Here is a 15118-nt window from a genome sequence, read left to right as displayed (position 1 = left end):
ATTTGAAGAAAACTGCTGCAGAATCGCATCGAATGCTTGTCGAAGCTTACGATGAGCGTGCTCTTGGTAAATCACAGTGCTTTGAGTAGTTTAAAAAATTCAGAAGTGGCAATTTTGACGTGAGGAACGAAGAACGTGGATCAGAAGGCTGTGATCTATTATGAGCTGTTAAACCTGGCGAAACCGTTAATACTGAGCGCTACCAACAACAAATGATCGATTTGAATCAAGCTTTGCGTGAAAAACGACCAGAATATCAAAAAAGGCAACACAAAGTAATTTTGCTTCATGATAATGCACCATCACATACAGCAAAACCGGTCAAGGAAACGATTGAAGCGTTCAGTTGGGAAATACTTTCGCACGCGGCTTACTCACCAAACTTGGTTCCGTCCGATTACTATTTATTTGCACCGATGGGACACGCACTTTCTGACCAGCACTTCAATTCTTACGAAAATATACGAAAATGACTCGATGACTGGTTTGCCTCAAAAGAGCGACAATTATTTTGGCGTGTCATCCACCAATTGCCAAACAGGTAGGAAAAATGTATAGCTAGCGATGGACAATACTTCGAATAAAATATTTTTAATCATTTTCATACAATAAACGTGTATTTTCTATACAAAAATTTCGGTTTCATATTTACATACCTGGTACATACTATAATAATACTGTTACTAATATATTGTTAAATAAACAAAAAGACGAGAAAATCGAGATGCGAAGAAAGGTGTTCGTATGGAGGGTTGAAAATCCTATAGTGATTTAAGCTCACCTAGTTTCGTTCGATCATACTTTTAACAGCTGAAATACCTTCTCAAAATCTCGACATGGATACATCGTTATGATTTTCAACCCAACATACGTATATGTATAACATGAAAGACAAAACACAAATTCACCCCTGGAAAGGTTGACCGCCCTCTTCTTGCAGCGTTAACAGTATGATTCACGATTTTTTGCTTGCAGTAAAAAGAATGAGCAAAGGGCTGGCAAAATCGACAGAAATCGAAACGACTTCCGCCGGCCAGAATGCTCTCGTCCCTTCTTGAATTCTCGCGTCAAACCGCCGATACCGAAACCGACCACGAACGAACAGTGAGAAATGCAGTAAAAAGAAAGAAAAAACAAAATAAAACAAAACTAAAAATGCGATATGAAAGACAAAAATAAGAAAAATATGAAAAAAAATAAAAACCGGGGAAACATCGACACTGGAGAACGTTCCTTTCGTTGTTCGAAGTGTTCCAGCAAGCCTCACTTGGAAAAAGCCGTGGACAGACGAGGGAGGAGAATGCCCGCGTGGAAACGTCATCGAAGAAGAAGAATTCTTGCGCGGAAACGTCGTCAAAGAAGGCTGAGGACACGTGGATGGACATATAACAGCGTTCAGACTGCTATCGATCGTATTCTCGGATGGAAATTGTGGAAAGATGGGAAAAAGACATCTGGGATTTCTGCGAATGCAAAAGGAGCGAAATTTCAGGTTTCTTTGCAGTTAGACTTAAGCTGGAATGAGGAAACAGGGAAAAGGATCTTTCTGGTGCAGAGAGATTCGTAGAATATTACGATTACGATTACGATTTAACGAATTTTTAAAATCTGTATTTCCCGCAAGAACGTTTTTATCGAACTTCTTGGATAAAAAATTACCATTTACCACCATTGCGATGTGCGGATATTTAATCAATAGGATCATACGATATTTTCACGAATGAGAAACGAAAAGCATGAAATTTTTGCCGAATACATTCTGTATTTTCTTTGACTATAAAGTATTGTGTAACGATTAAGAGAAATATTATTATTGTTGTTGTTGTTGTTATTATTATTATTATCATTATTGTTGTTGTTGTTGTTGTTATCATTACCATTACTATCATTATCGCTATCGTTATTATTGTTGTGATATACATATGTTTTGTTTAATATTAATATACGATTGATATCAAAGTGTTCAACAGAAATAGGCATAAGACAATTAGAGTGTAGCAGAAGATGCGTATTTCCTAACATTTCGAACGAACAAATGGAAGTGTTAAGTCGAGGATACGTTGCTGTTTCCTGTGAAACGTTTCTAAAAAAAAAGGAAAAAAGAAATAAGAGATAAACAAAAATAAATAAATAAATAAATAAATAAAGCATAAAAAGGAAGAAACAAGGAGAAATATTCAAAAATTTTAGGAAGGAGGTTATCTGTCTTAACATAGAAAAATATGAAATCTGCACAGTGGAAGGTTATCTGCAGGATTAAATCGTTTTATTTCGCGTTTCCGTTCGTTAATCCCGGATTTATCACATACATACCCACTATCTGGGGTACCGCTCGTTTCAGACAAAGAACCAGAGGACTTTGAAAAAGTTGGCGAGTTTGTGCAGCAGCCACAAAATCTGATCAAAATCTGCTTGTTTCAGACAACATTGTAGGCGTTTCGCGACGATCGATGTGCGAAAATATTAAACAAGCGAAAGTAGACTTTTTAAGTTGTAAAAGGAAGAACGTTGGGTGGTGTGCAAAATATTTAGGTATTCGAAATTTGTTCATCTTATTAGCGTTTAAATTGTATATGGTAATTAAATCATTTATAAATATTTTATTTGTTTATTTAATTTTTCTTTTATTTCTTTTATTTCTTTTGATAAGAAAAAAACACGAAAAATGTATCAGTATTACTTTTCCAAAAAGAAATTAATTAATGACAATTTCAGCCAAAAAAGAATTATTTTGTACATCTATTAAATATGAAGATAATTTAATTGAATAGTATGGCGTTTGATATGAAGTGCTATGAATGCTACTGCTGGTGTAGATGTCGCAGCTGAGGTACTGCTGCTTCCTTCTCATTAAGGTGCCATGGAAGAAAAATCGGACTATGGGCGCCAAGATTTGAAACCAGGTTCCAAACGTTTGTAAACCAAAGGCGCTAACCACTGCGCTGCCGTCGTCCGGTCATAGTTATTGTCGAGTGCCGCCACAGATATCTTTTTAAAATATTGTAAAGTGCCATTTCGCGAAAGATCTCGAGCAAACTTTAACTATTTCATCGTATCTTGTAAGGATAGCTGCTGAAAAATTCTAATTTAATCTACAAACATGATCACAGGAAGTAGCCACGAATTTTCCAAGTCCACACACTCTGCTATAGTGTTACGTTCTCCTCGTAACCATTCGTTCTATACAATCCAAGATACTAATTTGCCATCCTTTTGGTTCGATATAATTGAAAAAAAAAATTCAAGCCTTACCAACACCATCTTTGGATGGTTCAGAATTTATAGTATCCCATAACAACGTCTATGCGGTCTGAACGAATTGCTACTGTTATCTCTTGACTTTAAATCAAATAATAGAATAAATGTCCGAAAAAACGAAAAATCCATACAATACTTTGAATAATCCTCGAACATGAAAGAACTTTAAACCAGATGACTACCCCTTTTGAAACGAGTCACTAAGAGACTTGTCGATGAGGTAGGTTTCTCCTATTTTTCACACACTTTCTCTCTCTCGCGCGCGCGCGCGTGCGCGCCCATTTCTTCCTTTTCTTTCATTTGTCCGTATTTAGTAGAGTTTGGGAGAGCTCATTTACCACGTGTCATGCTTCAGGATGGAACACTGAAGAGAAAATGTTGCTTTTTCTGTGCTTCTCCTTTACCTGCTGAAGATGAAGCGTTTAGGTTAGTCTAATAGTTAAATAGGCGCACAGTTACTTAAATAAAGCTTGTTCCTACTTAGAATTGGCAAAACAGAATGAGAATAACTCACAGAATTTGACGATAACGAAGTCTATCGGTGGCAGAGGGTGAAATACCTCTGGTACGTCTTGAATGATGAGTAGGGATCGAACGAAAAAACGAGACAAATGGGAGTAAATCACGTATTGTAAATGGCATGTACACTTTTGTAAAAAAAGTTTAATTGCTTCAATGTGAAGCGATTATCAAGCCGAGAGATACGAGCAATAAATGGTATTCGTCATTGATTACTGTGTTCTTTAATTGTAAATAGAACTTTGTAGAAACTGTACCTGCAACGCCCTGTTTTCCTGTTAGTTTTAATTTTCAATCAAATCTAGAGTCTAGTTTCAGTTTGTTAGTTTAACAATCAGTTCGTTCGAATGAAGGAAACAGATGTACAAAATAAATACAGATTCTACGTACGTAAGTTGGAATTGAAACTATGTAGCTTTAATGCCAGTTTTCAGATTTAAATATGAAATAACAAACATAACGTTGACGTTGACATTGACGTTGACGTTGATTAAGAAGAGGATCGAAAATAAAGATTAAATCTCAGACTTATAAAATTCAATTGAAATTTCAAATCTTTAAGATAAATAATCCTGGAGTTCGAATACACGAAATTCAATTCAAATCACAAATATACAAAATCCAACCCAAATTTCAAAACTATGAAATTCAGACGAAAAGATCTAGGATATTCTGCAGCATCTGCAACAAACATAAATACTTACATGATGGAGATTAAGTAAATATCATATTTGCAGTGAAAGCTTATTATTTGCGATGTATAAGCGTGATTCACCTAATGTGCCTAATCGCTACTTGCCATGTCCAAGATGAACAGAAAACTTGCGGTTGGCTTTTGAAGTTTTTTGCCTATCTATTTACGTTATCACGCATTTAAACTTTCTCGGTGTCATAAGCTGGCTTCTTCTAATATAATATGCACAGTAGGTATCTGACATTGGATTTTGAATTATAATCTTTGCTTTTTTTTAGATAACCTAAATTTTATTTCCGAAACATCTATACATCTATCAGGTTTGTAAATATGAAACCGAAATTTGCCTATAGATGGCCCTAGCTGATAATGTAGTTATCACTAAACTGCATCATTGATGCCAAAAGTCTTTGTTGACATCTCACAAACATTTTCGACTCAAAACAATACAAGTTTCATACAACAGCATAGTTTGTAATAGCGTGGAACATGTCGAATTTTGTGCCTGGAAACTACGATTTGCGGACAGCATTGATTTTCTGTTAGCATTTGAAGAAAACTGCTGCAGAATCGCATCGAATGCTTGTCGAAGCTTACGGTGAGCATGCTCTTGGTAAATCATAGTGCTTTGAGTAGTTTAAAAAATTCAGAAGTGGCAATTTTGACGTGAGGAACGAAGAACGTGGATCAGAAGGCTGTGATCTATTATGAGCTGTTAAAACCTGGCGAAACCGTTAATACTGAGCGCTACCAACAACAAGCTTTGCGTGAAAAACGACCAGAATATCAAAAAAGGCAACACAAAGTAATTTTGCTTCATGATAATGCACCATCACATACAGCAAAACCGGTCAAGGAAACGATTGAAGCGTTCCGTTGGGAAATACTTTAGCACGCGGCTTACTCACCAGACTTGGCTCCGTCCGATTACTATTTATTTGCATCGATGGGACACGCACTTTCTGACCAGAACTTCACTTCTTATGAAAATATACGAAAATGACTCGATGACTGGTTTGCCTCAAAAGAGCGACTGTTTTTTTGGCGTGGCATCCACCAATTGCCAAACAGGTAGGAAAAATGTATAGCTAGCGTTGGGCAATACTTCGAATAAAATATTTTTAATCATTTTCATACAATAAACGTGTATTTTCTATACAAAAATTCCGGTTACATATTTACATACCTGGTATATCTGGAACTATCTACCAAGTAGAAAGATAAAACGATTCCGTTTCTTAATAGTCGCTTTATTATTTACTCGTTTATCAAAACAGATTCTATAAACTAAAAATGTGTGTGTATCCTCATATCTATATATGCATATATGTCGTAGAGAATAGAATCATCTTCTTGCTCTGAATCCTTTGGGACTCATTCTTTGTCAATGTTCATGGTTTTGATTAATCCACAGGGGCTGGTAATCGTTGACGACACTTATTAAAGAATCGGTACGCTCTGTGAGATCGTTTGTGACAACAGAACGTACAAATTCTAAAATAAATAACGTAACACAGTCGAATTTCGAATAACTGCAACTAGATATGCAGTCGTTTTTAAACAAACTCTGAGAATCTCTTTCAAGTGCTGATACAAGTCTTTGAATATAAAATATCCACAGATAGAAAATCTCAAGCAACATATCCAGTCTGATTTTCTATGTTTTCAGTCTGTGCTCGGCAAATCCACCGTTTACGACATAGCATACTTGTCCTATAGGACTATACGTGTCGCAATTCAATTTCTCTCTCTCTCGGTAATCGTTATAATGCCACCGTTTGAGCAGAGAAAGGTGCGTTGCAATATGAAATTTTCACCGGGATTTATAATAAAACGGACGGCAATCTGTTGCACGATAGCGAAAATAAACGACTTATTTTGTTAAAGCTAGAGTACAAGCAGACAATTTAATAAATGTATACGTTTATTACTCAATATAGGATACGCATTTAAAAAATATCGGCTAAATAACTTTGATAAATGATTAAAGTATACATATTTATTGAATATTCAACATACTTGGTTGTGGTTTGATCGTACTTGGCTGTATTTCTGTGTATCTCTCAAAGTACTTCTATAATGATTAAAAAGTTCGGATTTGCGTCGTTTAGTCACAATTTACTTAAAACTTGTATTGTTCTTATCTTTTGTTATTTCTTTCTTTTGTTGCAAATAGTCCTAGAAGGTTCGAAACTTTCTAGTTATTCGATCCGAATCCTAATAATAATATCTACTTGCACCCTGGTACTTGAATCACTGAAATACAATGTACATAAGTAGAACGGCTGTTCTATTCCCCGATCTTCTACACGAAGTCCAATCTTATCTTGACTCTACCACATAATTTCTACAATGACTACATAAAGGTTACGTAATTGTAAAAAGCATATTCTTTGAAATGATTGAGATCAGCTACCCAACGGATGATTCCTCCGCGACACAGTTCTCCGCTTTTAACATATAGTTACACGTTTCTGTGTTAGTGGTGGAACGTTTCTAGAAATTTAATCAAGGACTCGATGCGGTCTTGTAATTGGCAGAATCTCGACCGGGAGTACGCGGTCCACCGGAAGCTCGTGAAAAGTGTGCGGTTGGTCGAGCTTCTACTTCTACCTCCTTCCTTGCGTCGAGGTTTGGAAACCTGCAGTTGTAATCGACCAAACTATGTATTTCCATAGAAAAGGGAAATACCAAGTATTATTTCATTGCAACGCGAGTGATTTGAGTGTGTAGTGTGTGCAGCTGTATGTACAGTGGGATGTGTACAGTGCGTCTTGTATGTATCGTGCTTCTTATGTACCTTATTTGCAAGAAAACAGAGGATATATTGAACGTTTACTATAATATAAAACAATCATTATCCTTGATACGATTGTTGTGCGGTCAGCCGCGGACGGGACGATCGCGGTGCATGTATGAAATTTTTATAAACACCGTTTATACCTGCTACTATATTTATGCTTGTTATTTATTTACGAAGGCAAAGAATTCGAAGAAACGTTAGTCCTTTCTACTCTATGGAAAATTTTCGATACGCTGTCAATTGGGTTTTAACGCGAGTAGGCAAGTTTAATAACGTTTAATCTACGATTTTTCAGAGAAATGGTCTCTCTCACTTGTACGAGCTAAGCTGCTGTCCGTGTATCCTTCGATTTAAGGATCCCTGTGCGCCTCGCTGTTTAGGCTGATCACCTACTTTCATTCGTGCAAGGAGATTTGCTCGCGCGCAGGCATATTTCAGTTGATTTTTCATTGTCCGTAACTAGAAAACAAAGCCGGAAACGCAGTGTTTCTATTCTCGACTTTCATTTTATTTTAGCTTTAAGAGTCACTCCTTAAATTTTGTTACATCTGCAGCCGAACACCCTGTATATATCCATTCGATGAGCTAGCTTGACCACTTTGCTCTTTCCACTTTTGTCCACTTTTGACTCTCTCGCTCTTTCGTTTTAAAACTTCGAAAACTGTTAAATCCTTCTACGATAATTAATAAAATGAAAAATAACACAAGAATAAAATTCTTCCATTCGAAGCCATCACCACATAAATCGCACATCACGCTAAATAATATATCGTCGGAATGCAAATTATTGGTACACTCGCAAAAATTTATCATTCACCGTAAAGAACAAATGAACTTTTATAAAATTCTTTTCGCTTTCTAGTCTCACACTCTATTTCGTCTCTTACCACCAAGTATCTAAATCATTACAGGAAGAAAAAAAGAGAAAACGACGGTACGAGCTTATTCATTCACCGAAGTGAGCGAATAAAGTTTTGCGCAATTCTTCTTAACTTTTTAACTCTCTGATCTCGCATTTCCCTTCGTCCCTCCTCTTTGCGCATACTCTTTAAATTAAGAAACGAAACAATAGGAAGTAAAAAAGGACAATTGTCTTATTTAGACGTATGTTTTTTTATCGGTTTTTATCTCTCACGAACCTCTTTAATAACGTACCTATCAAAACAGTGTTGGAAGCAAATGTAAAATGTCACGCTGCTGTACGTTGAAACGTCGTAACATCTATACTCGCAGCCCCAAACAACTTTTTTTCCCGAAAATCATGTGTCGACGTGCGCACGTTGGTCTTCGTTAGTGCGACACGCTTTTCAGGCGCAAGCTTGTTTTTTTTTTCTAATTTCTCGTTTACTCCGTTCTTTATTCTCGTCTACTCGTTGACCTCTGCCAACTTATTAAGAGCTTGGAACGATGTTAGATTTATTATCGTTACAAAGTGGTGTAACGACTCCCTCGTTGGATATAGTAAAATCTTACACGCTAAAGAAGTCGTCTAGAATTATCGTGATATGGCGTCGCAACTCGTTAATTTATTGTTCGAAAGCATTTCATTGATCTCGTTCTTTCTTCTCTTCTTCAATAACTCATTCTGTCCTTTTCTTCTCACAATCCTTTCTCTATTGTATACGTATAACAATACGAAATGATTCGAGGTAGAGATCATTAAAAACCTATGTTTTTTTTACTACTTTTGATTTTTCTTAACCCTTTCGTGGGCACACAATTTTCTTCGACTCTACTAATTTTTGTAAGAAAGCAACAATTTCAGTACAAAGCATCGTATTCAATAAAATATATTTTATATTTGTTTTCATTAATTTATCTCTCTTTCTTACTACCATTGCTTACGAATAAGGGTAGTAAGTGCTTATTAATTATCACACGTGTACAATCACAATTTTAATACGATATTTTCGACATAAACCATATTAAGTAGAATGTGCGATTAATTCGGTAAAACCAATTTATCTCTTTCCTTTATAGCATCCCTTAGAAACAAGGGTGATAAATAATATGGCGGTAAATATTATCAGTTGTGGCGAATATATTTTATTAAATTCATATTTATACTAAAATTTGGTTTTCCGTTTTCTACGACTGTTTACGCGTTTGGTTTAGCAGTATAGAGGAAGAGAAAAATTTATTTTCACCTATTGTCGCCGCCTATGAAAGGGTTAAGTTCAATTATCATGCACGCGTGTATCATATGTCCGCGTGGAAGATGCAGGTTTGAGCCACAACGATCGTGAATCTACGCGTACACCACTTTGCGTTATAAAAATACATGGATAAAGTGTAAGCGATGCTTAAACTGGTAATCCACGACGATTGTGGCCGTAATGCGAACATTCTTTCTGTACTTCAAAATATCATAGAATTAGGATATTCGTACTCGATTTCTCCTGCGTCTCTGACGAAACATCTTTCTTAATTAATTATCAAATCGATAACTCGTGTAGCTTTTCGTATTTCAAGCCTGAAGCGCCTTATTGCTATCGGATTTAAACAGTGGAAGCTTCAACGAGTAGTTCGTATTGTGTCGTTGTTAAGTTCAATTCGTGATCGTGTCTTTCGTTATACTAATTGTAAGTACCAGAATATTAATTATATACACGCATGTATATAATTAACTATAATATATATATAAGAATAGTTGCGCAGAAGGATATGGTGCGAATATCGGAAGAATAACAAATATTGCGACGTGACAATGTTTGACAAATTCCTAACATTTGTACCATATCGCATGATACCGTGACGTAAATATTAAAACAATTTTCATCATCGTATATGCATGCACTTTTCTTGATGCGCCTTGATATAATTTTACCTCAGATCTCGCCAGACGAGAAATTTTTATTTCAAATTCCATTCCATTCTGCGCTAACTTTTCCACCTTTAGTTCTTTTTGTCGTGTACATGTTATACTACGTCTACGTTATATCCATTATCTATTCAAATTCACAAATTTCCATTGCAGTACATAATGGCAGTACCTAACCCAAACTTAATTTAACTTTTTCATTGTGAATGAAATAACGTTTCATCAAAAACCCGTGACTAGATAAATCGACTTAGTTGAGTTATCTTCTTAAAGAAATCGAATAATTTAAATATTTACTTTACGCCTCACAGTCTCACGTTACTATATCTACCTCGAAACATTCGCCCAACGATAACAACGTTAATCGATCGGTCGACATCCATGACGGGAAACTGATTAAGCGTTAAGTATCGTTTACGCTAGACTCGAGCTAAGTCTCACTTTAGATAAATCGTCTCTTGACTTAATTTCAGAAGAATAGATATGTAATCGCTAGTAAATTTCTGACGAGCTACGTGATCTTTTTTTTAGATTTTTTACATTTCCTCTACAGTTTTGTGACTCGCTTGGCTTACTCTTACTGGCTAATAGTACTACTATGAATAGTACTACGTTCATACTGTTTAGGAATTTTCAGATGCTGGTCAGCGGAGAGAAGAGCACGGATGCGCTCGTTTCGATCTCGATCATGTGACCGAATTCCGTGTTTTAAAAATGATGACAATTGAAAATTAGTGGCTCTTCGTTTCTTACTTAATTTGTAAAATTATTAAAAAATCGCGAGGACGACGGTTTACCACTTAATTAAAAAAAAAAGAACTTGGTAGAGAAGGAAAATTTATTCTTTTTTTAATTTGATTTAAGTTTGTAAAACCTAGAGAGAGAGAGAGAGAGAAAGAGAGCATTGGGCATGTGATCGGGTGCTTCGGTGGTAGAATGGAACTGGAAACTACCTCGTGCGACAATCGCTACTCTCGTAAATCTCTACTCTTGGTAATCGATTCATTGTTACACGAATGATCTGTTAATTGACAGACCTTGTGAGCAATGTGAAAATAATGAAATTGTGGAAAAATTGAAACTGTTGATTGAGAAGTTATTCCTTGAATTTAACATCCCACGCGATTCTACAAGGTGATTTCCTGGTAGATTTAATTTAGCAAGAAAAAAAAAGAAAAAGAAGAATGGAAGAAAGAAAGTAAGATATAATGTAGAGAGAATTGAAACGGTGCAATGCGCTGTCCCCTCGCCAACCAATAACGTACACGCAGTTTGGTTTAACACCTCACGCGTGCGTTCGTTAATTACAATTATTAAGGCTACTTTAAAGCGGTTACAAGTTACAATATAGTAATAATCGACAAACTTTCCACTCAATTTTGCCGCCTAACGGTCTTTATCTCTACTATGTATATATGTGTGTATATATATACACACACATACATATATGCATAATTCAGTTTATGTATAATCGGTGTGATGTTTCCTGTTTAGTGTCGTTAATCTTTAGTAATGGTAATAGTTAATCGTAATAGTAGTAATTAGTAATAATTAGTAGCAATATAGTAATAATAATTCACGATAATAATAATAATAAATCAATAGTAATAATAGTAATAATAATCCATAATAATAACGTTATCATTATTATCCTCGTTAAACTGTTCCTTGTTAAACTGTTGTCTGTATGTAGGTTATATAATATACATTGTATGTATATTCACGCGAGTTCAATTTTTCTTCTTCCGCAGTTCCTATCTTTCTCCTCTTTGAACTTTCATCCCGTTGTTTACCCCGTTGTTTCCTCGATCTTTTCTCGTTCTGAAATCTTACGATCTATAGAAAGATGGATCGACCACGAACGAACCAGCCACTTTGGGAATCCCTTTATCTTCGCGCTGTGTTCTTTTCTGTTTCCGATTTCACGTTTGACGCTCATTCGCCATCGAGATCACGGGCACGAGTTTCTTGTGGTCCGACATATTTTACCTCGAGATCACGGTGACCATCCTTGCTCGACTGGAATCGACAGTCATCGCGGTTATACTTGGCTTAATATTTCTTTTGTTTGTGTTTTATTTTATATTTTTGTCCTCCTTCCGTTTTGCTTTATTTTATTTATTGATTTATCTCGTTGACAAAAAGGATCGGATGAACGTCGTGGAAGATTGGAAGGAGCGACTCGAAGAACATACTTCGGATATCGGGAAAGGTTCAGCGAAGAAACAAAAAAGCAGGCGTTACAAAGGAAAATGTGGAAGAATAGGCTTGGTAAATGGAAGAAATTGAGGAGCCAAATGGAAAACCGATTCGTAAAATGAACAAGATTCTGGGGGAATGAAGAAATCGAAAATTGATTATCGAGAACCAAGGGAAAAGTCTTTTAAGGCGAGAAGCGGAGAAGTAAGGTTTCGCGGCGAACAAAGAATACGGAGAGGGAGTAATTTTTCATTGAAAATGAAAAAAAGATCATCGTTCTTGTTAAATACAGAATGCCAAGTAAAATTCACTTTCGACAGAGAAATCTACCGTACTCTTCTAGCTTCCCAATCGACATAAGATGAAAAAGAAAAACTACTAAAAGTCGAAGTAAAAAATTGAACGATGAATAATTATAAATTAGAATATCTGCAGAGTTTAGATAAATCAAATACAATGTAAACATTTAATTTAATAAGGTGGCTTTATCCGATGCAAATATAAACGTGGTATAATTTATTTTTGTTTTTTATGTTTAACAAAAATGAAACAATATATCAATGTGGTAGTGATAAACAACTTCTTTTTTAAGACTATTGTATTATTTCATGCGTGTATGTATTTATACATACATACGTACGTATTTATACATACGTACATGCATACTTACATATACATGTATATAAAAACATTTTCAATATTTTCAGGTTATTTTTTATAGATTTAGGTTCATTCTTTGCTCTGGGTTTATCAACAGGTTTAAATTTGTATTTTCAGTAGATTCGATCGATATGTTTTTGAATATCGTTCATTTCGAAAATAAAAGTCTTCTATGCGATACAGGGATTTGCTTGTTTAATCTCCAAAGGAAACCTATAACAGTTAGTTGATTAAACGATAAAAATTCTATAAATAAAAAAATTATATTTAATCATGAATCGTAAATCTAAATGATGAGTTAACTTAGTTTGACCAGTTAAGAAGTTGAAAAATTATTCCACGATACTAAGAAATGATCAAAACGAGTATGTAATACGAATAAGATATCGAAGTACACGTTCAAAGTCTTGAAAAATCTCATTTCATTGGTTTAACTCGAGTTTGAGCGGACGCCTGACTGAAGAAATCCAACGCTCACAATGGCGACGCGACGCAACCGCGATCGAGAAGTCAAAGAAGCACAGCGATGGATTGGAAAGTTTTGGAATAAATCGAATTGAAGGATCAGTAGCGAAAATCTTGGAGGCGAGCATCAGCGTAAGAGGAAGAACAGCCGAAGCCGAATTTACACCGTTCCTCCAAAGTGATATAATGTACAATCGGCTTGATCGATGGATCAAAGTTAAAATTTAACTTTGTCTCCTCTGAGCATGAAATAAATGTAAGAACACTTAAAATATAATATAAGAGTACTTTCTGTCTTATAAGGAATATCTTAGCAACCTGGTTTGTCGTCAATTTTTATTCGAGTATACTGATAGTTGAGAATTTATGGAAAAGTATATAAGGTAACTACAAGTTCGGTATGATGCTCTTCTTCTAAGAGTGTAGATGCAATGATAATGAATATTCGATTTGTTTCGCAAGGACATAATACTTGCGTCAACAGAATTATTATATAAAGTAATTTACGAGGCGCAACATATACACCGGCGATAATAATAATTACGGTGCTAAATATTTGAAAACATAGAATATACGTTTAATTTATATAAAAATATGCATTTAGATTGGGAATATGTTAGAAATGTTTCGGCCGGGGAGAAGAGTACCCGCGTAAGAGTTCTTAGGAGAAGAAAGAAAATTGAATTTTTTTGCAATGAGCCTTATTTGTAGAACGAGATAAAAGTATTTTAAATGGTTAATATAATAAATTTAAGCTAAATAAGGTCGTTCGCGAATGGTTCTAAAAAACAAAGACTGAAAAATTGAAAGAAAGAGAATCATGTTCCTACTTACATTTGAATTATTTTTAACTACAAGGAATGATAACACTTGGTTGTTTATATTTTGTTGTTGTTTGTACATGAATTTGTTCGAATCGTGTATTATACTAGTAAAACCAATTAGCAAATACAGTTCTCCGATAGGTATTTCTTTCAACAAAGAAAAGATAAATTGCTCCGGGAGAAAAGATGAGAAAATGGACGAGAAGAATTTCGAGAAGATTTTCCATTCATTTAACAAAATTATCCTAAATGATTATCATTGTTCCAATCTCGTGATTAAAATCAATTTATAGAAGAAGAAAAACAAGAAGGAGAAATAAGTCGTTGCTATTAAGAAGCAGAAAATATTTTGCATTCGCGAGGGAGGATTATAGGAAATTATCCAACGTGCAGAATCAAAATCAGCGTTGAAAGTTTAAGTTGAAACAGGAAACGGGGATAAGAAAAATCGATTAGGGTAGGAACGTGATAGGTTTTGGGCCGATCGATCGGCGAGGACTATCGATTGGTCAGCGTCCAGTCAGCAAGAGGGCCAGGACAATAATCGACGATAATCGGTTAGCGCGGTGATTCTCGCGTTACAGGGATCCCGTTGCTTCCATTCGCGGTCTCTTGGTCGCCGGAAACGACGTATTAGCCACGAAGCATCAGGAAGGCCGCCATAGTGATCGCAAGCATCGTCAAGCAGCTGCTAGATACGAACGACGGAGCTGAGTTGCAACCGTCTTCCTGACAACAGTACGTCCTCGTGCTCCAGGCCTCTGAAACAGTACGATTTATTCTTTATTCCACTTCCAAGAATTATCACGCGATCGAGCTTCATAATAATTAGTATCGACGAATTAGTTTATTTTGTCCGATGATCAAATCTTGCA

General features: G+C 35.6%; 2 protein-coding genes across 10 annotated transcripts in view; one reads left to right on the top strand and one right to left on the bottom strand.

Annotated features, from left to right (window-relative positions):
* Window positions 1–15118, top strand: part of LOC100643595 (MICOS complex subunit Mic60) — a 115638-nt gene that overhangs the window by 55049 nt on the left and 45471 nt on the right. For 7 of the 9 annotated variants that reach the window (XM_012316917.3, XM_012316916.3, XM_003401437.4 and 4 more), the window contains one exon: window positions 1250–3989. The exons of 1 other annotated variant lie outside the window; for it this stretch is intronic. In XM_012316917.3, the coding sequence (XP_012172307.2) occupies window positions 1250–1567 (318 nt within the window). In that variant the 3' untranslated portion in view covers window positions 1568–3989. Of the gene's footprint in view, window positions 1–975; window positions 3990–15118 lie in introns of those variants that run through there. One more of the 9 variants, XM_012316924.2, reaches the window with a different exon arrangement.
* The window catches only part of LOC105666541 (U-scoloptoxin(05)-Sm1a), a 93298-nt gene continuing 83880 nt past the window's right edge, over window positions 5701–15118 (bottom strand). The window contains exon 4 of the mRNA XM_048412539.1: window positions 5701–15004. Coding sequence (XP_048268496.1) covers window positions 14877–15004 — 128 coding nt within the window. The 3' untranslated portion in view covers window positions 5701–14876. The remainder of the gene's footprint in view (window positions 15005–15118) is intronic.

The sequence above is a fragment of the Bombus terrestris genome, chromosome 15, assembly GCF_910591885.1.
Source record: "Bombus terrestris chromosome 15, iyBomTerr1.2, whole genome shotgun sequence".
NCBI classification, from domain to species: domain Eukaryota; kingdom Metazoa; phylum Arthropoda; class Insecta; order Hymenoptera; family Apidae; genus Bombus; species Bombus terrestris.
This window is presented reverse-complemented; position numbering and strand designations above follow the sequence as displayed.